The sequence below is a fragment of the Anopheles coluzzii genome, chromosome 2 (genome assembly GCF_943734685.1).
Source record: "Anopheles coluzzii chromosome 2, AcolN3, whole genome shotgun sequence".
In the NCBI taxonomy this organism is placed as follows: domain Eukaryota; kingdom Metazoa; phylum Arthropoda; class Insecta; order Diptera; family Culicidae; genus Anopheles; species Anopheles coluzzii.
In genome coordinates this window covers 108,624,708-108,650,097 of record NC_064670.1, presented here as the reverse complement: position 1 = coordinate 108,650,097, position 25,390 = coordinate 108,624,708, and the positions used below count along the sequence as shown (strand labels likewise).

General features: G+C 46.4%; 1 protein-coding gene across 1 annotated transcript in view; it reads left to right on the top strand.

The window, feature by feature from the left end:
- Positions 1 to 25,390, top strand: part of LOC120949945 (fringe glycosyltransferase) — a 123,130-nt gene that overhangs the window by 20,689 nt on the left and 77,051 nt on the right. The window contains exon 3 of the mRNA XM_040367593.2: positions 20,036 to 20,084. Coding sequence (XP_040223527.2) covers positions 20,036 to 20,084 — 49 coding nt within the window. The remainder of the gene's footprint in view (positions 1 to 20,035; positions 20,085 to 25,390) is intronic.

Genomic DNA, 25,390 nt, shown 5'->3' with positions numbered 1-25,390 from the left:
TTTCTCCCCTACCATTCTTACCGCCTTTGCCATACTTCGCGCGGTTTCCATTCATATTGGAGCTTGAATCGAAATATGTTTGACCGGTGTGCGCACGTTCGCGTCACACGTTGAATGGTAAATGAGGCAGGCGCAAATCAATCAAACGCATATCTTTCTCGAAAAGGCAACAGGCGAAACAGGGTGAACAGGCGATGGCTGGAAGTTGGGAAGGCAGGGGATGTTTATCGGTTTATTGGTCGCGAGAGTGCGAGAGCACAAGAGTTCTTCTGAGATTGTCTGCGGACGCGCTGTGTGTTCCTTTTTTTTCATTTTACTGTATAAAGGTGTTACATTTGACATCACATAAATATTGAATTCTTTCGACAGTGCACCATCAAAATAATTGATAGAATAAAAACTTTCGTACAAATTCCGAGTTTTTTTATAGCATTGTCAATGAACCCTTATTCCTTTCTAAAAAACCAAACACTTCGCCGGAGCAACTTAACCGTGCAGAATCACATTTGCTTGCGGAAGAAGTACACCGATGTCGTGTCTCTTTCGTTCTACTATTGCCTGTTCCAAATTGTGTCACCCTTTTGTATGCAAATGATGCCTGCTTTTATGCAAAAACCTCCTATAGAAGAATGCCTTACATTCTACAAGTGCAGCAAAGTATGAAGCACGAAATTGTACAGCTCTTTCACACACACACACACACACACACACACACACACACACAAGTAAAAAACTGAAATGGCCAACATTTATTACACCAGCCCGCAATTGGCGTTGTTGTCCACCCTTCCATGGCACGTGCGCGAAGTTGCACTCTCTTCCAGCAAACAGTTGAAACGGTTTTCTTTGTCCAATGCTCTTTCTGCTCATTTTGTTCACAACCATGTTTTTTTAAGTCAATCGATCGACATTCCTTGCGGTTTAGCGATCGTATGCTGAACGGAGTACGAAGTTTTGCAATGCACTTGAAATATTTAATATTATGACTAAGTGGGAATTCCAATCCTTCAGAGTTCGGTAGAATTTTTGTAGCTCTTTATTTGAGCAATAATATTTGGATTTCTTTCCATTCAATTCCTCTTTTCGCTACTTAAACCACACACACCAAAAAGATAGAAGAAAGCAAACAAACTCGGTACAAAGTTATTCAACTGCCCGCGATAGAAGCGATCCAGTTTTGGTGTTGTTTGCTTTACTGGAATCGCTGGAGCATCGCGACTGTTTGCATAACATCTACGGCAGTTTTTCACCTCATCGCCGAGTATGGCTCGCGAACAATAACAGAACGTCCCTTGTGTGTTGTTCTATCGGTATTCTCTGCCAGGCGGCATTGGCTTTATTTTCTCCCTTGGAATCCTACGAGAAACCCATTGAAGTGTACGCCATATCCCGGGAACTAGTCCCGGAGCTCTACACGGGCACGTCACACATCCGCCCCGGATTAATCCCGGAGTGGCTGTTGATGATGAGCAATTGAGTCAGCGACTTTTACCTTGTGGCCACCAAGAGCATCGTCCGTTCCGTTTTTCTAGGCACCGTAGTATAGGATGAGAATGCTGCTTTTTTATTTCGCTGACACAGGTCCGTTCTCAAGAGCATCGAGCTCAATCTAGTTGAGAGGATCAAACGTCGGACAGACTTCATCCACACTCACACACACACACACATACACCCCCAAGTGGTCCGATCGTTGCTGAGTGACCTCAGCGTCAACGATTCCAACGATGTGTGTGAGTGTGTACGTACGCCCAACGTTCAAACGAAGGATAGGAAGATTAAGCATACCTTCCAAGCCGTGTTGTGGACGTCGCCGTTTAGGGTTAAGTGGACTGCATGATACTGCACTTTTCCTGGGCCCGGGAGATGAAATATTTGACCATCGGCACCAGCACCCTGTACCCGTGTGCTCGTGTGTGTCCCTACTCCACACGACTGTTGTCCAGTTTCGGCAACATCGTGGGAAGTCACCCCACGGAGTACTCCTTCGCGTCGCCTGGGATTATATCAGAATGCATCACACAAAAAAGCGAACCTTCAACAAACCGGGCCGGCAATCAAAACACGCGTCGAACGATATCCGGAATACGAAATTATAATTATGTTTGTACAAACCGACTAGAGAGATATCAGCGTCATCGAGTTCAAGTATGCGACCGGGCGATGATCCGACGGTTTGATACTTGAGATTTGTTTGATTCTCGACCAACAAGGATAAAATGAATCATCCTGATAAGTGTTTTCACCTCTAAGATCACACAGGTCAATGTGTCTTTTATTCGATTCCCTAACAAACTGACTTCAAACACAAAAACAAGCATGTGATCTTCTTCTGGCAGAAGAATTGGAGCTCTGGCACCAAAACAAGAAACCCGGTCGCCCACAAAAACCCACAAACCTACGCTCGGACCACACTGCATCGAATTCCGACACTGTCCGCACACATCCGGGCTGGATCTCGCATCGGATCGCAAAAGAATAACACACACACAGCGCCCCCAAAAAAGGGCCCCACCAAACAATGCTTCCGCGTCATCCGAAAGGTTTTTGTCCCCCCGATTTGGTATAATGCGAGCCTGCATTTAAGATCGAATATTGCTTCATCTCCGCCTGCAACCGCTGGCCCGATGGCCTCGCAAGATACCGCGGACGCTGTAACAAGCAGCAGCAACAGCAGCAAGAAGGCCGCAAGTTCAAACGGGCACGCTCCAAGTACGCGCGCACACACCCGCGATAAAGAGGAGTGAAATAAATTATTTCCATTTATTGTGCACCCCAAGCCAATGCAATCTACACAGCACCCCCTTGTGTCCATTCCTGCTGTATGGATGCTACACAACACACACACACACACGCATGGGCACGTTGTTGAGGATCCACTTTCAACTGAGCGGGTTCATCGGTTGTATCCGCCCGAGTATACGGTTATGATCATGGCGCGCGATTCGCGCGAAATGGAAATTTAAACTGGATCGTCCGACTGCATGTCTGACCGCACCCCGCATGCATCCAATTCAAGCGTCGGTGATTGTGTCCAAGTGGATCTGTATACCCTCTCTTGCGTTAGCTCTCTTGGTTAACCACTCCGCCTGCTCGAACTTCTCGATAGGCCCACTCGCCACAGTCCACCGTACTTGAGGCACAGGAAACGGCGAGCCGGCAAATCATCGGGGTCGCGTTTTTTTTCCCTTTATTATTGTACATTCAATTTGCGCTTGATCCGCCCTAACGCCCACCTACTCCCGGTACGACACCCTCTGGAAGGTGTAGCAAGGCACTATGGCCGGCTGTGGTGATGTTTGTGGCGGTAGTGGACTGCACTGGACCCATATGCACCCACTATAACCAAGGCGCACTCAGGCCAGCTTCCAACCGACAATTGTCCCAAACCGTCCGTCTGGTTTGTCCAATCGGTTGTGTAGTGAAGTTGGAAAGCCTTCACTGCGGATCGACTTTGCACAAGCTTCGAAAAACGCCCCCGCCGGGTATTTAGGGCCGTTCTCGACGACGCAGACGACGCAGAGCGCGACGGAGCCAAAAGCTCCAGATACGACCTGGCGCGCACAAAACCAGTTTAAGATGCCCCAGGAAGTAAAGCAAAAGAAAAAACCGCGCCGTGATGGGGTGGGCCGGGACTGTAGAAAACCTTTTGATGGCTCGCTCGTGCCCAAGATCAACGACGCCTTCGGGGTTAGCCGACGACGCATGGCAAACGGTACCAAAGCGCACCGGACGGGACGGCTTCCTTCTCGGTTCGTTCCGAAAGATTATGGAAGGATTACGGGGAGCTCCCGGCGGAGGTGCTTTTAGTTCCCCCTCTAGTTCGTACCCTTGTGACCAGCGTACCGGACATTACAGTATCGGGCGTAGACACGAAAAACTAGTCCACAAACTACGTCTGGCAAGCAAGCGCTAGCTGGTTGCGCTTGTAATGAGACAATAAGAGCACTCAATCGGATCAGGTTTCCAGCCGACAATCCGGCGATCTAAACACGATCCTCAACATCTGTCCCGGGCGGAGTCGTGTGGGTCTAGCTTTGAGGATTTGAGTAAGGCATTATCGGCAGTATCGCTTTGCGGCTTCACACCAACATCGCACGCTCCTCCGGCAAAATTATTAGAAGCATCATTAAGCACCAGCCACCAGAGATCGTGTTAATCATGTCGTCTGGGACGGACGGACCGGTCAGACCTCCAGGTAGAGATGTGTCGTGTCACGCGCATCGCAAGTCTTCGCGCGTGGGCAGCAGAAAAGCTCTGCGGATGTAGAAGCGCGAAGAAAGTTGAGATAATCCCGTGAGTTTTAAGGTTGCAGCAGCCCGTCATAAAAAGCCCGTACGGAAGCCACAAAATCTTTTCTCCTTAGGAGCATCTTGAATTGCATCGTTTATACGCATCGGCCCGGAGACGCCTACTCGTTGGGGAATCACGTGTTCAAACCATCTGGTTAGGATGATGGTCCAGGTTTGTATGCGTGGAAATTAAGTCTATTAGGCACAGAAACGTCGCAAGATGCTACAGGATGGTCATAACTTTTAACAAAGAAAACTTTTACGGTAAACTTATTACTTAATTTCAGACAACTCAATCGTATGATTTGTGTGTTGTCCATTGTTTGATGCCAAAAGAAGCTCCGCCAGAGTTTCTGAGCGATTCGTTTGGCATGCATGGAATATAAATTCGGAAAACGTTCGCAAAAGGATTGCTCCCGCCACAATGGCCATTTGAATATCCCATTAGCGATGAATAATCGAGCAATATTAGAAGCCGCCTGTTTAGGATCGCGCGCTCGCTTTGACGCTTCTAGGCGCTCATCTTGGGCACAGATCACCATTCCCCTGATGAGACTTCCCCCCGGACTGCTGCTGGAGCTGTGAGCGTATAATTATCATTCAAATGACTTCAAGAGACTTGTGGGAGGAGAGATGGAGCGAGCCCCCATCCAAAGACGCTCCACTAGAAAGATCGTCTGTGCCCTCGCAAACATTAATAGTTTACGAAGACTGGTTCACAGGTCCGGCAACGGCTATCCGTTGTCTTCAGCCACAGAGCTGTGTGATACTACGAAATCTCTCCACAAAAGACATTTAAACTCGCCCGTAAATCAAGCTTCCGAGTAAGAACCTCTGACGGCAAAGGCTAGAACCCATCGTCACCTGTCGTCGGCTTCGGGTTCGTGATTACAATCAGCTCTGTGCCGTTTCACGTCGGTCATGGGGAGTCGGGGACTTGGGGTGCAAATTTAGAAATTATGTGCAGAATCACTGATTGGAGTTGCACCCTACAGCGGGGCTGGATGCCTTTAAGGTGAAGCTGGCACAAAACCACCCAAACTTCTTCACTCACTCTTCTCTTCCTTTCGGGTCGAGCTGCTAGTGAACCTCGTCTACGATAAGATCAAGATTAACTCCTCCTATCGGAATCACACCTAAAAAAAAAGCGAAAAAAGCAGTCGTGTAGACAGTGTCATTCGGGAATGGTTGAAAATTGAGGAATCCCACCACGACCAGAGGACCACCAACGGCTTAATTTATTAGCCCGCTCAAGCTCCACCTTTCCTTACCCCGGTGCCGAGGTTTCCCTCATCCCAACAATGTGCAATAACTGTTCGCGCAACAGCGCACGACAGAATATTATTTATGAATTTTTCACACTCACTCACGCGAAGGTCTTTGCAGCTACAGCGTGTTTCCTGTACGCGGAGTCAGTTTCAAAAGACGGCGAAGAAAAAAAAAACCGCGGCGACAAGCAAAAACTCTTTTGGGGTCCCCTCCTAGAGATGGGTGTCTTGCTAGGCGGCTTCTTAACACAAAACCAGGGAGGGAGGAGACAAAGGAGTAAGGTGTAAATGGGTGAGTGTAAGTGTCATTTTATGGAACGGAACCGATCGGGCAGATCGAAACCGAAACGAATACTAATGTTAAGCCACATCAACCCGACCGTTTTCCTGTGCCGCTTCTTCGATCGCAACCGAGCGGATTCGCCGCTTCTCCGCTTGCAGCGAAAGAGAAGCAGTATAGACGAAGGAGAGAAAAAGCAACATTAAGTTGCACGGTCGTCACTGAAAAAGAGGAAGTTACGCATCATAATCATAAATATCGTCAACCAACGCGTTTTTTATTCTTCTTCTGCGTAGCGAATTTACACGCCACATAACAATCCGTTTCGCGAGTTCTTAAATCATAATCAAATGTCAGGCCGTCCGATGACCGTTCCGTTGCTAATGTCGGTTTTCTCGTTTTATCTACTTTCAGGTGAGAACATGTGCGGAAAAACACGGCAGAAAAACAAAACTGACGCGCTGCGGTAGACCATTCCGCGAAAGCATTTGCTTTTGGAACAACGCGCACACAAACGGGCAAACGGTCATCAACAAAATACGATCACAAATTAATGACAACAGAACACAGCCACAGAGTGCACGGTGTATCGATAAGGCAGAGGCATAATATATGCAAACGCATCGCATTCTCATTTATTTACCCGTAACTTTTCGTTAGCGCTTAGATGCGGTGGAACTGATTACCTTGAATCCAACCTTCCTTGAAGGGTCGCCTACCACCACCGGTGCACGCAAACAATGTGTGCCCAAACCAGCAACCATGAAAGTACAACCTTTATGCAAACAGCGGACCATTTACTGACCACCATTGATACGCCCCGAGCAAAGGGTCGGCACTGGGCACATCAAGCGGTGAAAGATTGGATCCTTCTCCTTTACTGACCACCCACTTCGATTAGGTTGTTGGAAGGCAAAATTGGCTTAAATGTTTTGTTTTGAGCGTGCCTTTTTACTCCTTCATTGCAGGCATTCTTCTGACTGTCTCTCTCTCACTCTCTGTCTATCTGATACGGCTTAGAGAGCGCTCGGGAGTGCCTTCGGAACGAAGCATTAAAAAGATACAATTATGCTAATTTTCCGTACCGTACAAGCGTAGTTGCAGTTTACGACTCCGGTTCCGGAACGCTCTGGACACATTGTCATCTTTACAAACACGCAGCCAAAGGACTCTCGATGGTGGAAGCACTCTTCGCATCGAGCTATTTGCTAGCCCCCAATATGTCATCGGCACTTGAGAGACAAATTAATGAACCGCTTCTGTTTGGCAAGCATATGCCAACCCTTCTCAACAGCACATGCCCCCCCCCCCCCCCCCCCTCAAAAGCTTTGCGTGAGTGCAATCAAGATACAGTGAGCAGTCGTCGATTGCATTCTTGGCTAGAGCGGAGTGCAGCGATAGGATTTACAGCCAAGGATATAAAACACCTAGGGTTTGGCAGCACAAACATACATCAAGCAAATCATTAAATTGCAAATCCCATTCCTGAGCACCAACTTCGCCTTACAGTAAAAGCAACAGGGGCAACAGCTTCAGTTTATGAATTAAACATTTCCCGTCCAGATCGTCGATCTTTCCGAACTGGATCGAAAAACGGCTGGAGCTAGCAAGAGCTCGTGTCTCGCACTCGCTGTGCGCTATGGCGTTACATACATTATGGATGAGCGATCCACATGCGACGAGCGTGGTTACACCGTCAGCTGATAGGATGTGACTTTAGGGCGTTCTTTACTGGATTTTTGCGATGCATCGTTGCTGACACTGTTGCACAAAACGACACAGAGCGTCCGATGAGATTAATCAATCTGAAAAACAATCTCGGAAGGTGTGGTGCACGGTGCACGAAAGAAATCGTAAATGTATTCTAGCTTAAATATGCGAAAGGAAATCAGTTTCGCGAAGAAATAGAGCTTTACATTTAATTACTGATTTTTCAATGTTTTGTAGGCCTTTTAAAGCTTCCTGGTAGCTCTTTCAAAGTCTTGAAAAACTTGAACACACTCATCCAGAATGACCTTACAACATCTAGTATAACATAAATTATAGCATTTCCCATGAAGTTCCTATCTTGTACATCCCCAATGAACCAGGAAATTCTGGACAAAGTAGTGACCTCTAATCGGCCACATCACGATAAGCGAGCTCTTCCTGGCTGCAGCAACAGTTGTTGCCATTGTTCTGCCACTGTATTAGTACTTAGTAGCATGTTCGATCGCTATCATCGCAAGAAAATACACCTGAAAGCAGCACTATTCCCGAGCAGCAGTTCATGCCATTTTGCTGCACAGTTTGAACCGTTTTTCCACTACAGCCTAAGGTCAGTCGTCGGTCGAGTGGTGTCTAATGCGAAATTAAGTCAATTGTTATTTATGAGCGGTTCAACCTGCGGTGGTGGGGGAAGAGCGGTGCTCCTAGCAAGAATAAATTATGAAGCACATCCGAGCACAAAAACTGACCTCGGCGTGTGAGTGTTTTTGGCTTTGAAGTTGAACTCCACTCTTCATTCGCTCCAGTGCTTAAGGAGGTGGTGCAGTAGCGGGTAGGAGGTGCACTGCAATTCCCGGACGGATCTCTTCCGATTTATCTATCGCCCCGCGAATGTCTTACCATGACCCCGCTTGCCAGTGTATTGTGCTTTGCCCTCACCTTAGGAGGTACACCAGTGGAGATGCTATCAACGGTCAAACTTCCCTTCAGCGTAAAACTATTCCACCGGTGACGATAGCGATGCCGATTTTCACTCCCCATTCACATTACCAAGATGCACAAGTGATGTATTTGTGTGTGTGTGTTATTTCGCAGATTCTGCTACCGCATGCTGTGTCGCCCTTTTTTCTCCCTATCATTTAACCTCTATTGTTTTGCATCTCGCAGCCATGTATCCAGAAGGCCAAAATGAAAACCCTCCCTGCCCGGCGGTTGCGGTTCCTTCTTGGTTTGATTCTGGGTCAAAGACACAAACACAGCAACCGCCAGCCAATCGTCCACAGCCCGCTCTTATCGATGATTAAAATCGCATTCAAATTACACCGAGGACCGCCGTTTCAATGTCCTACGCGCGAAACAACAACTACGCGCGCGCGCACGTCCTATCGGGAAGGCTTGGGACCAGGGGTCGCGGTATGATGGCGGGTTTGCCGTGATGCCGCGAATGAGATTTATGATTATGAAAACGGTGCTCTCCACCCAGCGGGGAAGCGTTTTGGGAGGCGCTGGAGCCAAAAACGGCTCCGGGAGTGGCGTGGTGAGACGGTTGAAGGTCTAGGCAAAGCGTCATATCGCGCGCGCTCGCACAGCAACCGACTCTCCCTTTGGGTCGTGGATCTCGTTGCGATAGGCGCGCTGGAACGGTTCCAGCACGCGCGATTCGTTCCCGTTCGGTGGAAACGCGGGCGAGATTTATGTATCGCATTCGAAAACCATAACAATAACAGTACGGAATGGGGACTAGAGCGCACGGGCGTATGCGGAACTGATAGGAAAGCAAAAAAACCCAGAGCTGTTTCTAATTTTCACTCACCATAATGGGTTTCGGGTTAGGAAACATCTTTAAACCCCATTGCTTGCCAGCTTTGGGATGGATCTGACCCTCCAGGAGGTCGAACTTAGTGTTTTGGTTCGCCAAAAGACTCATAAATTGCTGGACAGTTTTACCAGTCAGGCGTTCCAGGGATTTCGAAAATAAACTTGGGCATGTAATAATTTCTCAAAAAACCCCAAAAGAACTCCGGGTTTGATGCTACGAAACTAGTAGGCGGTACGTGCCGTGTGGCGTCTCATTCCAATCGTGTCTGGTTATCAGCAACCTCCACCATAATCGAACCACTTTCTCGGCCCATTCTTGCCCACCGTAAATCAACATTCCACGCATAAAAGTGACGTTAACGTGTTTTCTGGACAAATTTTCCTACCGCAGCATAATTGTTACCGTGTATTCTACACCACCTTTCTCTACAGGTACGTACTACAAGGCAAGTACAGCGGTATCTTCACTACCACGAACAATAACAGCCTGAAGGAAGACGGGCAAACGAAAGCCCAACTCCAAGAACAGGTTTCCTGCCGCTAAGGAACAATTTCTTGCTTCCTCTTACTCTCTCTCTGGTGCGCACATCCGACATGCATTGGGGTTTGTTTGCGTCCGAAGGATGCATACATCCGTCCCAGCCAGCCCAGCTTTGATAGACAGCAACCTGTGACTTCGAGCGCGGTGCAGCAAACTACCGCCGACATTTCGCTGATGCCCGGTTCTACCGGATGGACCCCATGGTCGACGATGGGCGTACGGGCACACCCCGTTCCTCGGTGTTACGAGAACGTGGAACGAAAAGCTACAGAAAACAAACCGGAGGGAGTGTGTGGGGAAACACAGCAGCAAAAAAAAACATGAGCAATTGTAAATTTTTATCACGTTTCGCAATGCCTGGTTGGTTAGTCGCTTTTGCTAACTCGACGCTGCACACTGTTGAAAAGTGGATGCTGCCGTACAGCGAGAACATGACCGCGTTGGTGCTTCCGTTGTCTGTTCGGACAGGCTCCCCCGCTACAACACTCTGCATCGAGCTTGAGTTGTAGGGCGAATTTCCCAACAACATTTCTGCAACAACTTCTCCGCCTGGCGCGAAGAAGTCATCAAACAAAAGTGGCATAATGGAACAAGTGAGGCCGTTCGGGCTCTTCGGGAGGATGAAACCGGCACAACATTCCAACGCTGATAACTCGTTCCGAAACATCGCCGAGATTCATCAATAAAACAGTACGCAACACGCATATCGATAACAAACATCACCAAATGCTGCACTATCACGGACACTACAGACTCTGTCTGAAACTTCATTTCTAATCAATACTCGACAGGGCTTCTTTGTTGAAGGGACAGAGGCACACTGCTGGCACTACACACTTGGATGTGAGAGGTTCGCAGGCACGTCCAGACAACAATTCCTTTCCCAGGCGAAACGTGCCTGCGTGCCACGGGACCCCATGGCGCCAGCCAGTTTCGTCCAGCTGCCGATACTGGGCGAACGGAATCGGGCGACGACACGATCTCTTTCACCAAATCGAGCGGGTGGTGCTGACGGACCGATGCCTCACGATATCACAAACACATCTCGTGGTGTAACGCTCCCACTTTGCGCGAGGAGGAGCTTCTGCTGATGGAGAAGCCGTACACTGGGCGGCCGCCGTCTGGTATTAATTAACATTATTCACAACTTTTTCCGAGAATTATTGCACCCAAATGCGACGCCCGGGCCTGGGATTTGGAGCGAGCGATTAGGACATGTGGAATTCGAGTTCAACCTCACCCACGCTGCACAACGCAAAGATGCGATAGTGTGTGCGACGACCAAAAAGAAAACAATCGCATTTGTTTATAAATGACGGATAAATGGGATGTTGGAATGTTTGTTATGGGAACCGTGTTGGTAACGTCTGGGATGATGTTGTACATTGTCTGCATTACTGACATGTGCAAGAATGTTTATCTAACGGTTTTAAGTACCAAAGATGTTTGATAAACTTTTCAACATTCAACATCTTTCATCCTTTCAAAATGTCGCTTTAAAACATACTTGGGATATTCAATTATTTCATTTCTAACAATTCTCAAAATATATTGAGATTTAACAGGTTTGAAGCATTGTCAATTATCTGAGCTAACCTCAAAATGTCGTTTAGTTAATTAGAGAGCTTTTTAATCTATTAGAGCTCTTGAATCTATTGAATCAATCAGGAAGATTTCTCCAATAAAAGCTTCCCCCTTCATCAAAGATCCGGTTCAAACTCATCCTCAACCTTCTGCCACCGAGGAGCGGGACAGGGAATGAAATTAAATTACCATTTCCCACGATCTTGATGTTTGTAATTGTTGTCCGGCAACCGCGACCAGCGACGCCATACCGCAATCCAAAACCAGATCAAAACCAGAACTACTACTGCACCGTGACAGTTACACAAACCACTTCTTGCCACCGATCCACCACCCCTCCTGTGATCGCGCGCTTTCGTTTACACCACACACAAGCGAAAAATGCGGTTCCCGATATCTCGTCTGATGAACTTGAAACTGTCTTCGATCTCGAGCGCGAATGAATGGACGAGAGCAGAGTGGTGACGAATGATAAGTTTGTTCCCCTTCCTCTTAGCCGTGCATCCCTTTCCTCCTCCTGATCCTTCTTTTGGATGCACCGTATGAGAAAATTCTCCACACAGCGTCAAGTTGATGACATTTTTTTTTATAAAAGAAAAGAGGAAATGATACGACACGAAAACATCTGCAGCAGCATGGGAAAAGTCGGAACGGATTCTAAACGGCGTGGAAACGCAAACGGAAGAACGCTTTGAAAAGGAGGGTGGAAAACCGTCCGATTTCCATTCCGGTGCGAATCGCAGACTTTGTCTTTTACTTCCATCTCGTTCATTCGTAGACATCGCTGCAGAAGCCGTTGATTGAATTGTTTGGAAATGGGCGCGTAGACCATCGTCAAACGCCATCCACCGGTACATGCTCTATTCGGGTTTTTTTTGCATCCATTTGTAGAAACACTACCGCCATACCGTAGTTACTGTTGTAGAGCTCGGGAAGTTGTTTGCTCCATGGCCTTGCACATCTCTCCGCTTCCGCACATTCAGCCAATCTACTTCCATGCGCAGATGAGCGCAAAGTGCAAAAATGTATGTCGCCGATTTGATGCGGCGAAGGCATTTCGCAACATCATTGCTTAGATGCTTTCGTTCCTTTTGCGGTTTTGCGGGCTGCCGGGCCCAGAGATCGTGCGAAAGATGCGATTGGAGAATGTTATTGCAAAATCTGTCCACCTCTTTCGCTCTCTATCTCTCGTTCGATGCGTTTTATGTTGCGCAAGAAACGCGCATAAAACTGCATACAAAACGAGACACCGCAAACAAAGTGATTTGCTGCCAATGTATTAACGGTGAGAAATTTAAATAAGATATCAAATTTCTATTAACACTCCTTTCAAATTACCTTTTCGGAGATTTGTTACTCCGCTTCAAGATACAAAAAAAAAACAATCTGCCACTCATAAAAGTGTCCGCTTTAGTGCCGAGCCGTATAGTACGCCTTGTTGTCAGCATCAGAGAGGATAAAAAAAATGGACGGAGGCGGACACGATTTACGATCCATTAGAAATGCACTTGATGGCCACACTAAAACCATCCGATATGTGCGTCCGTTTGTTTTGCGCGACAGTAAATGGAACTGATGCCTGCGCGTATGGAAAAAGCACTTTCCACGCTCGAGATGCATATTCCTGTGCACAATGGGAATGAACATGGTAACCGCAAAATGCAGTTAGAAGCTGCCAAGGGAAATTAAAATCCCTTAGCTGAGTTAATAACGATCACCGTTGAATGCTTGTATGATTGGAATACACATTTAATAGTGTTACTTTAAATATTTTGCAAAATTTTGAAGAAACTATCTAAATTCCCTATAAAATCAGCAATATTGCAACACATCCGTACAACCATTTTCACTCCCATAGTGAGCCCGAATGCACGAGACAGCAAACCATTCCAGCGGTACGACCCGCGGTTGGCGTGCTTGAGACTTGGAATTTCTGCAAACAAATAACTACTTCACGGTTGGCAGTTGGTTCAGCAGCTTCCTTCGTTTTTTTTTTTTTGTTTTGCTCCCGGACATACTGGTGTGTCACACAACCGTACTATGCTGTCGTTTGCAGCCTTTTTCCGCTCTTTATCTTTCACTTCTCGTGTGCGTGTTTGTGGGCCTTCACTTCGGGCAAACAGAATAAAAACAAACGTGCGTAGGCTTGGGTGGAGGATGTTGACAAACGTACGATGCTGCGTCTTTCCTTTTGGTATCCTGTGTTATTGTGAACTCGATACTCGTTCTTGTTTTTTTTTCCTCACGCCTCAACGGAAGGTGAGATTGCGGATTGCTCTTTATGCATCAGGACGCGAACGCCCACGACCAACGATGATGCTAATAATGCATCGCCCGAAGGCGGTTTTGTTGATGCAACCGAGCCCCCCGCTTCTGCTAGTTTGTTTTAATTTCTTGCTTGAAAAATTGCCACCATACTGACCATCGTAGGTGGTTGCAGGGACAAAACCATGTAGGGGACGTATAAAAATGAGTTTAATTCAAGCCCAAAATGGTTTCACATACATTAATTGCCGAATATTGTGCCATCAAAGCATCGTTTTCTCTCTCACCCTGTATTTATTGAATATAGTTTTCAAAAACAACACTTTGTTTATTATTTTAAGTTATGAGCCTCAAATAACAAAACCGTGCAATATGTCAGCAGATTATGAGAGAGAAAAGTTAACAAACTATCCCCGTCAACGTTAATGCTACTGCGCACCTCATTTATTTGTTTGTTCTTTAATCACTTCAAAATCCATTGGAAAAAAACGACCCTCGCCCTTTTCTTAAGCAAGAGAATAAATCAACAGCTGTAACAAAAAAGGCAGTAACAAAAACACACTTCCTCAGAATGCAAAGATTTTCCGACCCGACTACCGACCCGGTATCGGTTCACATGTGTGAAGAAAAGTGTCCAACAAACAGGATGCCACACGCTGACGCCCGAAACGTTTACAGCCACTTGTTGTCGTTGCCGTTATGGGTCGCTTTTCTTTCTCAACCACTTGCAAATGCAACACTTTTTTCCCATTGCTCATGTTCACTCACACCGCTCCGGGGGAACGGTGGTTTTCCCATCAAAAAATTCGGCGGGGAAAAAACGGAAAAGTCAATGACATTTACATGTGGCGTATATGATTCTAGGAACTCGGTGTGTCATTAGACCCCTTTATTCTTACACACGGTGTAAACTTCGTTGGTGTATAACACGAATTGTCTTACTTCCCCGTTCATCATCGTCCCATCAACGCTACTTGTTTTCGGTTGTGTAACACACGGCGCACTTTATGAGCATAAATACCGCCAGCCCACAAAGCATCACCACTTGTAAGCACCCCTTTTTCCCACCGTCGGGCTACACGATCACGGCAATTTCGTGTGAGTCGGTTTAGTTGGTTCATCCCGCCCCTTCGCTTTTTTTTCCAAGAACACACATGTGTAAATGATGTTGTTGCCACTTGATCACTTTCGAGCTAGAACTCTTCTGCTAGAAGTCAATTTGTCAGCAGATCACCGTGACACAAAGGCGGCATTTGCCGACGCCCATCGCAGAGAAGGATTAAGTCATCATCCATGGATATCGGAAATAGGTCGGATATATGCTGTAAAGGGGATCTTCTGTGGAGTTATGCGCGCTCTTGTCCGATCATCAAGATGTATGACACCCAGAAAGGAAAGATACAACGCGCTTTATGCCTTCATCTGCCCGATGCGTAACGTGTTTTGGGAATGCCTAGCTATTTATAGCTTGGTGTGGTACAACCAACATGTGCCCGAAACCTCATGGGTAGTCGCTACACATGTGCGTTAAGGGGTTGTTTACGCGTCCATTAGGTTTCTCGCGTTAAAAAGCATGTAGTGCGGTGACGAGATCAATTGTACGTCTTCTATTCTTTCTGTAGAGCAAAAAAGTGACCAAGTCTTACGTAGTCTTACATCTGGCTTTTAGAATTAAACGGGGACCTAAAAGATTGGTTACTTTCAGTTTGCAGGAGGTCTTCCGGGATTAAAGTTTGCTCTCATCCGGCCATGTTTTAGACCATTGTGTGGCCCTGTGTTGCCTTAAAATTAAACATCAAGAAAACAGTTCTAAAGATGATTCCTCAAACATTGAATTAATGTCAAACTTCAGTTGCGTTAATGAAGACCAATGTTTTATTTTAGTTTCAAAACTTACATACAACTCATGTGCCACTCCAGTCACGTTAGCAACAATCAACCCAAAACGCGGATGAATTAAATGGATTTAAAGAATTGTAAACAATTTCATGAACCAAACTGAAATGTTTTTAAAAACCCACTTACTTTGTGGTCAGCATTTTCTAAAACCATCCAATAATTAACCCTCTTTCAGCACAATTCGGGTAAAATTTGAATCCCCCCGCCGCGCGATGAGGGTTTGTTTTTGGCTTTCGCAAACTTTAAAAACGTGCTTGTGCAAGTAGGAAGGTCGCAAAAAGCTGTCGAGAAAGAAACTCATTCAGCAAAATGCGTCCATAAGAACTGCAAAACCCGGGATGCACACCAAGCAACACGCCCAAGCGTGGACCGGACACCGACACGAAGCGGAACGAAACTCTACACCCGCTACGTGCTGAGGCACGGATGTGTTCCATGGTGCCGTTTGCGAGAATTGTTGTCACTTTGCTACGGTTTTGCGCTGTGGCGAGTGATGAAAATCGAGCCATTTGGCAGCAAAAAATTAAAATAAACAAAACGTCCAACGTGCTTCCGTGTGTGCGCTTAAATTTGAGCTAGGTTTGGTTAGTTTTTTGCAAAGAATTTATTGCTTTGAAAGCATCAAAAGATAGGCAAAAAATACCCCACAAAATAACCTGATTATAACTAACCCACACACCTTCGCATACGTTGGCAAACGAGAAGCCACGTGTGCTGGTGGTGCTGCGGCGTGCAGCACAATCTCGGTCGTTACAGTTGTTTTGTCACCCTTTTGCCACTCTCAATACACTCCGTGGCCGGCAGTACGGCCGCGGGTGCATCCCAAACCTTACCGCAAAAGCCCGCGACGACAAACCCGAGACAACAAAAGTCGTGATGAAGTTGCACTCGCTTTCGATTGCACGGAGGCGGACGGGCTTTGCTGCTACTTTGCAACTCGTGGCACACACACACCACCGTGCAAGAAGCGAGAGTTCCTATTGAAAAGGAAACCCTCCAGCATCTCAGACGAGAAGAGTGAAAAAAAACACACCACGAAAGGGAAGCGCATTCAAAGCCCGTACCACCGTGTCTCGTGCGACACACCGAGCGGCCCCCGCAATAACCACAACCCGTGTAGAACATCAGCAAAACATGAATTATATACAAATAATGTGAAATTTCAATGAGCAAATAAATCTTAATTTTTGAGACGCTTGTCCGGGCGCGCACGGGCGGCCGTTTGGCGGAAGAGAAATAAATCGCATTGCGCCCTTGCTGGCCGAACCCGGGAGTAGAGGTGTCCGATTGGGTTGTACGAGCGGATTTTTGTTTTGCCATTTTGGATTTTTTTATCAAGATCGTTGCCTTTTTGCTGTACAGTTTTGGCTTTGGTTTTGTAGCAGTTACGAGGACGAGAATTTGTTTGAACATTGGCCTCTTGTGCTGTCTTTCGATTCACTCCTTAACGCTCAGCTTCCATTAAAACGCTATAAGAAGCTTAGTTTGTTTGCTCGTTTGTTAGGATGTTTCGCTTTACCAAGAAGCAGGAGTACTTTCGATTTCAAAGAAAAGAAGCCACTAAACTGCAAGAGGCTATCTTAGATCACGCTGTGATCTCTACCGTTTGCAGGCTTTCCAGATGGTGTTCGTTAGTTGATTTTGTGTTACTATTTCATCTAAAATCGCCACAAAAATACAAACGCCTTTTTTTAAACTCACACTGCAACAAACTTGTCGCTAACCGCTGAAGAAAATGTAATCAAAAGAAACAAATACATTCAAACTCGTTCGAACCGCAAAAAAACCCCATCATACCATTAAGTGTAACAGAAGAAGGTGAGTTTATGTGGTTCCTTTACAACACAAACGCATGCAAGTAACAGGAGAAGTAAGCGATAAACAGTGTAAGAAAAGCTGTGTAGAGACAGCGAAAGCGATCGTGAAAACTGATTTATGCTTCAATGAACAATGAGTCAGTAAATTAAATTGATATTTGAATAGGGAAACGGTGTGTCGCCCTGGCTGTTGCTGCTACTCCTCGATCTCGACCGCGAGCAAAAGCGATCACAGCACGGATCACCATTTTATGCTCCACACTCCACAAGATGCGTTTGGCCTCGCAGCTCTCTCTCTCTCTCTCTCTTTCTCTCTCTCTTTCTCTCTCGGCATCTTTTGACATAATCGATTGCCATCTTATCACCTACTGCACCCTCCTCCAGGGAAGATCAGCAAACACCTTCTCGCGTGGAAGGAAGTGAGACCGGCGGGTCTTTTTCGCCCATGCAAAACACACACAACAAAAGCGAGCGCGAAGGGCGATTAATCACATCAACGAACAGGGCTCTCTCGTCGCCCGTTCTATGCCCCGTGCAGGAAGATATCGCTTTCCTTCGCTGCTCTCGAAACGCCCCGACACAGTCGGAAAGAAACATCGGCATCATTTGTTCGTGTCTGGTCTAATTAGATGTTAATCAACTGATAGCGCGCGCGCAACCGATCGATCGATCGCTCTAATGTTTCTTGGCAGAGGGGTTGTGCCTTCTTTTCCTTTTCTTTCGAAACATCGACACTCCCCGGACGCAATCAATGGGCAATTTATTTCGCACCACGTCTGATGAATGCTATTTCCTGTGGTAAGATGGCCCGTGGGGGTAGGAGTGTATCTGTATCGAAATTGCAAAAACGGCGATACGATCGCACACTGGATGCGGGTTGACAAGATGTGCGTTTTCCAAAACAAAGGCGTTCATTTTGAGGTGGATGATGGCAATCAGTTGCCAGCGAAAAGGTTAAAGTCGCTTGGTTTTTGGACACAAATGAGATCATTGCGGGGAAACTTAATTAGATCGTGTTCTTGATTGCATGCCAATGAATGGAACTTCAAAGATCTTTCAAATTTTGGGAAATGAAGAAGACCCCATCTTTAATCCTCAAAACTCAAACACTCAAACCACACTCCGTCAATATCATAATTCTGGCACATAGTTTGACACTATTTCTTTGTTTTCACCTCACCGCCTCATACCCAAACGCATCTTTCCTGTCCAAAAAAGGGTGTCCCTTAATTGCGTCACATTCATTTCTTAATTGCGCTCTCTGTATGCTGATTGCGATGTCAAACCCAAGCCACACATGGCCCGGCCGGGCGATCAATCGACAGCGAAACTTCAATCTGTCGCCAGTTGGAAAACGCCAGGAATGCAATCAAAATGCAATTGCCTGGCTCATTGGTCCGCGATCGGAGCAAGGAAGAGTTCTGACACGCAGCCCGGCCAGTGCGAGAGTGCCGGTGATGAGATGATTAAAATACGATAAGCAAAAAAGGGCAACCCTCATGCATAAAGACGCATCAGCGCTCCGCCCGAAAGCGCTGACAGAACTGTAACACAGACGACCGTACCGATTTCCGGTTTTTGTCGCACTCAAACCACGCGGGCCCCGTGTTTTTTTCCCACCAAAGCACTCAAATCACAGCAGCAAAGGCCGAACCGGACGATCCAGGCCCGCTTGTACTTTGGTGGACATATTTGGAAATGGGAACTTTTTCTTGCGGCCCCGCGACAGCTTTGACGACCCCGCTGCTCTTGCACCGGTGTCGATCGGCGGCTTCCACCATGCTCTTGACGAACCCGAAGATCGAGTGATGAAAGCAAGATCTCAGATCGCTCGGACGACAATCGATAGTGACTGGAATCGGGAATCAGCGGCGCGTTTGCAAACGGCAAACTGGTCCCGCGGTTGAAGCAATCGCGATCGCGAACCGTTTAGCGGGCTGCATTTGTGTCTGTCGAACCTTCTCCTCCTCTTCCATCGCTCAATGTCGAACGATGATGGGACCATTGCTCCGTCAAATGTCTCCCGAGCGCGTCCGCTGCTGCTGTGTCTTCTTTTTCCCGCGCCACAACCAGACCTATCCCTCAGCCCGTCGGTATGGTCAAGTTCGGCATTGGTGGCGGCAAAAGCGTAAGAGGAAAACTCCACAAACAGGGAACTCAAACGGGCCCCTCGGGGAAAATGATGTCCCGTTTCGTGGCCGGGCGGTTGCCATGAATGGGCAAAGCTAGGTTTTCCCTCTGGCTCTCGATCCGGTGCTTTCGCGGGGTTGATATTTTAATTAGAATAATTAAGCTGATTATCTTTTATTGAGTCGGCGATCGGTTGATGATCAAGAAAGTAAGACGGAAGGAGTTTACAGACGTAATCGATCATCAATCGATCGATTGGTTGTGATTCGCCTGCAACAGAGGACCCTTAACCCTAGTATGTTGTTTATTATTATAATTCTTTCATTGCTTCTGGTTAATCAGGGAACAAAGTCAGTGGAAATTCATTATGTTTAATGCTATTTGTTCCTTTTTTTAAGCAATGCTAACATTACTCTTCTTTATCTTTTCAATTTTAGACATGGTTTTTCACCGACACCGAAGATCCCCACTACCAGCAGCTGACCAGTAAGTACACTTTACTCTCTTCAATATGTCTCAAAGCTTTCACAGAGCATTGTCTAGGCGCTCCACTTGTTTTCATATAAGAAGTAAACGTTAGGAGAACACTACAGATCATTTTAAATGCTTTTACTAGCCATACACACCTTGTCCGCCAAACCCTTTTAATGTGGATGAACCTTTCAACCTTAATGGTCAACAAACGGCCAAAGCGGGAACCTATCTGCTGCCCATATCAGCGCAAACGGGAACACACAGAAGCTTCACAATAGTGGACCTTGAGTATTCAATCAGCCATAAAACTGACTCAAAGTTTTATGACTCTTTTATGATTTGGAATCAATCGAGAGTCAACGTTTTTGGGAAATGTGTTTTAAAGGGAATCTGCCGAGCCAATAATCTACTGCGCTTGGGTAAAAGATAATAGGTAAAACGTTCGTCGAGCGACTGACAGTAATAAGATGAAAGATAAAGCACGCATTTCAGATGCATCCGTCGTTATTGAACTGTTAAGGTTTGTAAAACCGATTCTTTGGAAGTTGCCGATTAATATCTCCAGGATTCCTTCGAATTTTCGGAACTACGGGACATATACTTTTAATGTTTGTTTAACTATTGCTTAAACGAGATTCATAATTCCCCCCATAATCATCCTATTGGAAAAGGTTTCCTGTTGTTTTCTCTGACCAAAATGCTTACCCCACGCGTAAACTTGCAAGATGCCGTTTATAAGGATCCAATAAAATCTGTTAACTCTCCGGCATTTGCGTCACTTTATCTGTTTTTTTGTTGTTGTTTTTTTCTACCAATTTTTACGACTCAATACCGAACGGTTCCCCGTCTTTTCGGTATGTTGTCTTCACATTAAAACACACTCAGCGTTAGTGTTGTCTACGAATCCCATAAACAAAGCCATGCATTTGTGTCAAACGTCCATCTCCAGACAAACCGCGGCAGCACCTAGTCCAAGAGATGACTATTTTAATTTCCCAAAATCCCTTTTCGTTCGATATCTCGATCTATGGCCCTGTTTTTATAGACTTACCTCCGATTCCCGATGACGCGACACACATGTGCCAATAGACAACTACAAAAAAAAAACACAGCCAGACAAAGCCACAATACACACACAGACAGACAAAATGGCTGATTAATGGCTGATCGTTCGGGAGACAGTTTGGAAGTTCCGACTCTGCGCGCGGTCAAAAGCGTCCCGCTTCCCAACCGGCAACGCGCGACCGTAAATGCGAGGGGACTTCGATAATTTGATTTTCTCTTGAACTCATTAAATTGAATGATGTGATCGGATAAAACAACCAAAACCTGTGCGCTGACCACCAAAGCTTTTTTTTGTTGTGTGTGTGGCGCAACCCGGACCAAAAGATTACGGAGCAAGACACAACTGGAAACCCGTCATCGTTGTGGTGATGCTGTTGTTTTTTTTTTTTAGGTTAAAGGCCTTGTTTTTTGTGATCAAAGTTTTGAACGACACACACATAAACAACCGTTGCACAGAACTAACAAATCGCCCCCGCTGAAATTCATGCTGTACTTTACCCAGAGTTGAAGTACCGTATTGGGACGATATAAATAATGAGAGTAAAAGTATAAATCTCACCAACGAATAAAATCTGATCCAGAAAACCTCCGCCGATCGCGTCCAATGGCCACCGATCACTCGCTGACTCAGCCCTCGGATCTCTCAGGGCCTTATGCTGAGCTCTGGGGGGAATACACAAGCGCATAAATATACGTCAGCTTGTTAGGGAGACACATTCTGATCGGAATACCTCCTAATGATGTGAAATTCCACGCGGGACACAACATTTCGGACACAGGTTTTTTTGTTTGAGTTCTGCGATCTTCGAAAAAAACACAATATCCCAAAATACCTTCCACTTACTCCCAACAGCGGCTGGAACTGCTGCTACCCGATGAGGAATGAGGGGTATGAATCTTAACCCCAAAAAACTAAAAGACTTTCGCGATTCTGAAAGTGAAACACAAGCAAACGCGAACAATGTAGAGCAAGGAGAAGACGTTACATCCCGCAGCAAGAACTTCTTGCAGCCAGCCTTACATTGGGATCGTTCCGCGTTGGCACCCGTTTCAAGCAGAAGTACGTTGATTGCTTTGGAGCATAAAAAATCTCCAACATAGAGCGTTTGTTTACCTCATCCTACGAGCATTTTTGAATCGGTATGATTTGATTACGATTCCGTTCCGAAAATGTTTCCCATAGGTCAAATTCATAGTCACAACCATCCTTCCCAGTGCCTCCCGCATCAGCGCTTTTTTAATGATTGATGATCGACCTTCCGTTTGGGCACGTTTCACTTTTTTTGTGCGTTTGAGCTTCACCATCGCCGTTCATCCCGTGCTGTTGTTACGGGTGTGCTCCTTGCCAGCCTGCAATCCCGCCATTTGGCCTACCGGTTCGCTGTCAACAACAATTTAGACAATTTTATAACGGCCTCCTTCGCTTCCTCGGAACACAGCCGACCCTGTCTCACCCGCAAGTCGGTCGTACGGTGGCCCGCACTTTGCTGAATGAGTGCCGAATGTATGTTTCGGAAGGAAGTATTCTTGGATTCTGCTAATGAAGAGACATTCTCAAACGAGACGCTTTGAATTTTCGGAGGTTCGTCGCTTTGCAGGCTGTTAAGATTTTTGGATTTCATTTTGCTGTTGTTATTGTTGATTCTATCGGATGCGTACAAGCGCTGCGCTAATCAGTGAGGATGCGAAATGGGACGAATATTTGTTGTTTCTTGTCGTTTGTTTTCTTTAGGCAAGAACATGTACAGCAAAAGAAGAAAAACCCCCCGTCCGCGTTGAAGTAATAATTTGCAGCAATTTCTGACCATTTAATCTGATCTATACGAGCTCCTAACTTGCTGTAACAATCTTTCCTGCTGAGTGCACAACAAGCCCTCCTGCCCGCTGCACCGAAACCAATAAACCCTATCGCACGGTGAAGATCAAGCTCCCTGTAATCACTGCACACGCACCAAATTATTGTCATCAGACACAGGACGCCGCGCTCGCACTAACGGAAGTCCCTGAGGCACTGCTGGGGCTCAATTCTCCCCAAAAATCGAACAAGAAAACCTTCAAACATGTTTGCCCGCCCTTTCCTCCTTTCCCGTTTGATTCCAACTCCAAAAGGCGATGATTTTATTGTACACTGGCAGCACAAATTGCATGATACCCTTCCGTTTGCGGCGCGTTTCGTTCCCACTGCAGCGCAAGGCAGCGACTGAGCAGATCTGCAAACACAGCCAAAGCACGATATACGCGTACCCACCCTCCGCTATGTTTGAATCTTCGCTTCTGCCAAACGGTCAAATGAAAATAAAATGATATCTCTTTACGACGATGACCACGGCGACCGGTGCGACAGGCAGTGCCACCGGTACGAAAACCGGAAAACGGCAGAGAATAAGCTAATCAAAATGTTCGGAATAATTTCCCGCTACCAAGCTACCGGTGGTGCTAGCCGATGCCGGGGCAGCTACCCGGCAAAGAACAACCATCTTCCCCAGCGACAGCAGTCTGGGGATATGCGCGAATTTCGGTGGTGATTGTGAAGATTTTCCTCGCCGGACGCGCCGGACACACCGTTTGTCTGTTCTTCTTCGGCGGGTGCAATCGTGGAATGGTGTGGAGGTCATTTAATTTTACTTCCAGCAAACGAAGCAAAGCCTCAACAAAAAAAAAACCTCAAAACTTCAAACAAAAATACGACACCCAATGTTGCGCTGGCCAGGTTGTATTGCAGGCTCTCCCGGCTACTGCCAAAGATTGAAGTCGGGTTTTTTATGTCGCCTCTTCCCGTTTTTAATGAGAGCACTAAATTGATTATGATTTTTAACCCTGTCGCATCGGAATGATAGCTGCTACCTGTCGTAAATCAAACGTGCCACCAGCGCGCCACCATTGTCTGTGCCCGGAGGGCGGTTGAAAAAGAGACTGGCGCACGTTACTGTCGGTGTTCACAATGACCAGACCATGGTGTGGCTCAAGAAACAATAGACAAACCGATCATTCCCGTGAGCACAGCGTCCGGAAGGCCAAGCACACCGAGACGGTGGATCATAAAATTCAATCAACGCGCAGCCGAAGGAATCTTTGAGTTGGGCACTAATCAGAGCAGAACGACCGTAACCAGTAGCGCAATGAGACTGGGTAGTTACGCAGCGCTGCCTGGACGGTGTCGTTGATTGCGAACGTGAATAAAAAATTAGCAACAAATGCTACACACAAAAGAAAACCCGGTGCGTATCTTTGAGAAGAGAAAACGGTGAAAGAAGGTGGATAATTTATTGTTCTGTGCCATCGTAAACATGTAATGAACGCAACATGGTGGCGCTGCTATAAATCTTTATGATCTCTTGAGCCTTTTTTTTGCTTTGTTTTACCTGCCCTTGGTGTAAGCTCCTGTGCGTAAGACAATATTGCTGGCTCTATAAATATGCTTAAAATGAGCTCAATTAGGATGAGAGCTTGATTAGACCACACGGGTGCAGCGCTTTCGCGCGATATAGCGCTAGTGATTCCTGTCAATACTGAGTCATCTGGTAATGAGGTCGTGGAAAAAACCCCCAGTTCCGCTCTGACATTCTCATCTTATCTAGTCAAACCTAAACCGAAGCACATTTTGAATTCACGTACCATTTAAAACTCACCACCAAGGACGACATTCCAAGTGATTCTTCACGAAATTACAATCTTCTAACAAACAACAACCAAAACAGCCTTCTTTTCTTATCTCTACCTGACGCACAAAGCCAGGGCGTAATGGCATTTTATATGGAAATAGTCAGCTGCGCGTTTTAGACAAACACCAACCACCCAGGACAACGATGACACTTTTTAACGAATTTATGGCTACCTTTTAGAAGATGGGCTGACACTAAACAAATACACACACCGGTCTAGGAGGCCCCAGTTCCGATCGGGCAGGAAAGTTTAAAACCGTGTAGCATTATGCAAAATCTTCCCAATTTCGGTTCCGCGCACCCAGACCCATCATGTGGCGAGGCTTTCGTTTGCGTTTGTCTAGTTTTACGAGAATTAATCGATCGTGACACGGTTCGCGTGTGTTGTTCGGGGGCGGATCGAGTTGCGACACACAGCTACAGAGCCGGCGAGTGAACAGAGAACAGTAAGAATTAAACACTCACACACACACACACTGCGCGTAAAGAAGAAATAACTATTTTATGATGACCATTTATGCTAATCACATTCCGTTCTGGGATCTTTTCAGCTGACATTTACCGGCAACTGGGAAGATCTATCGCATATGG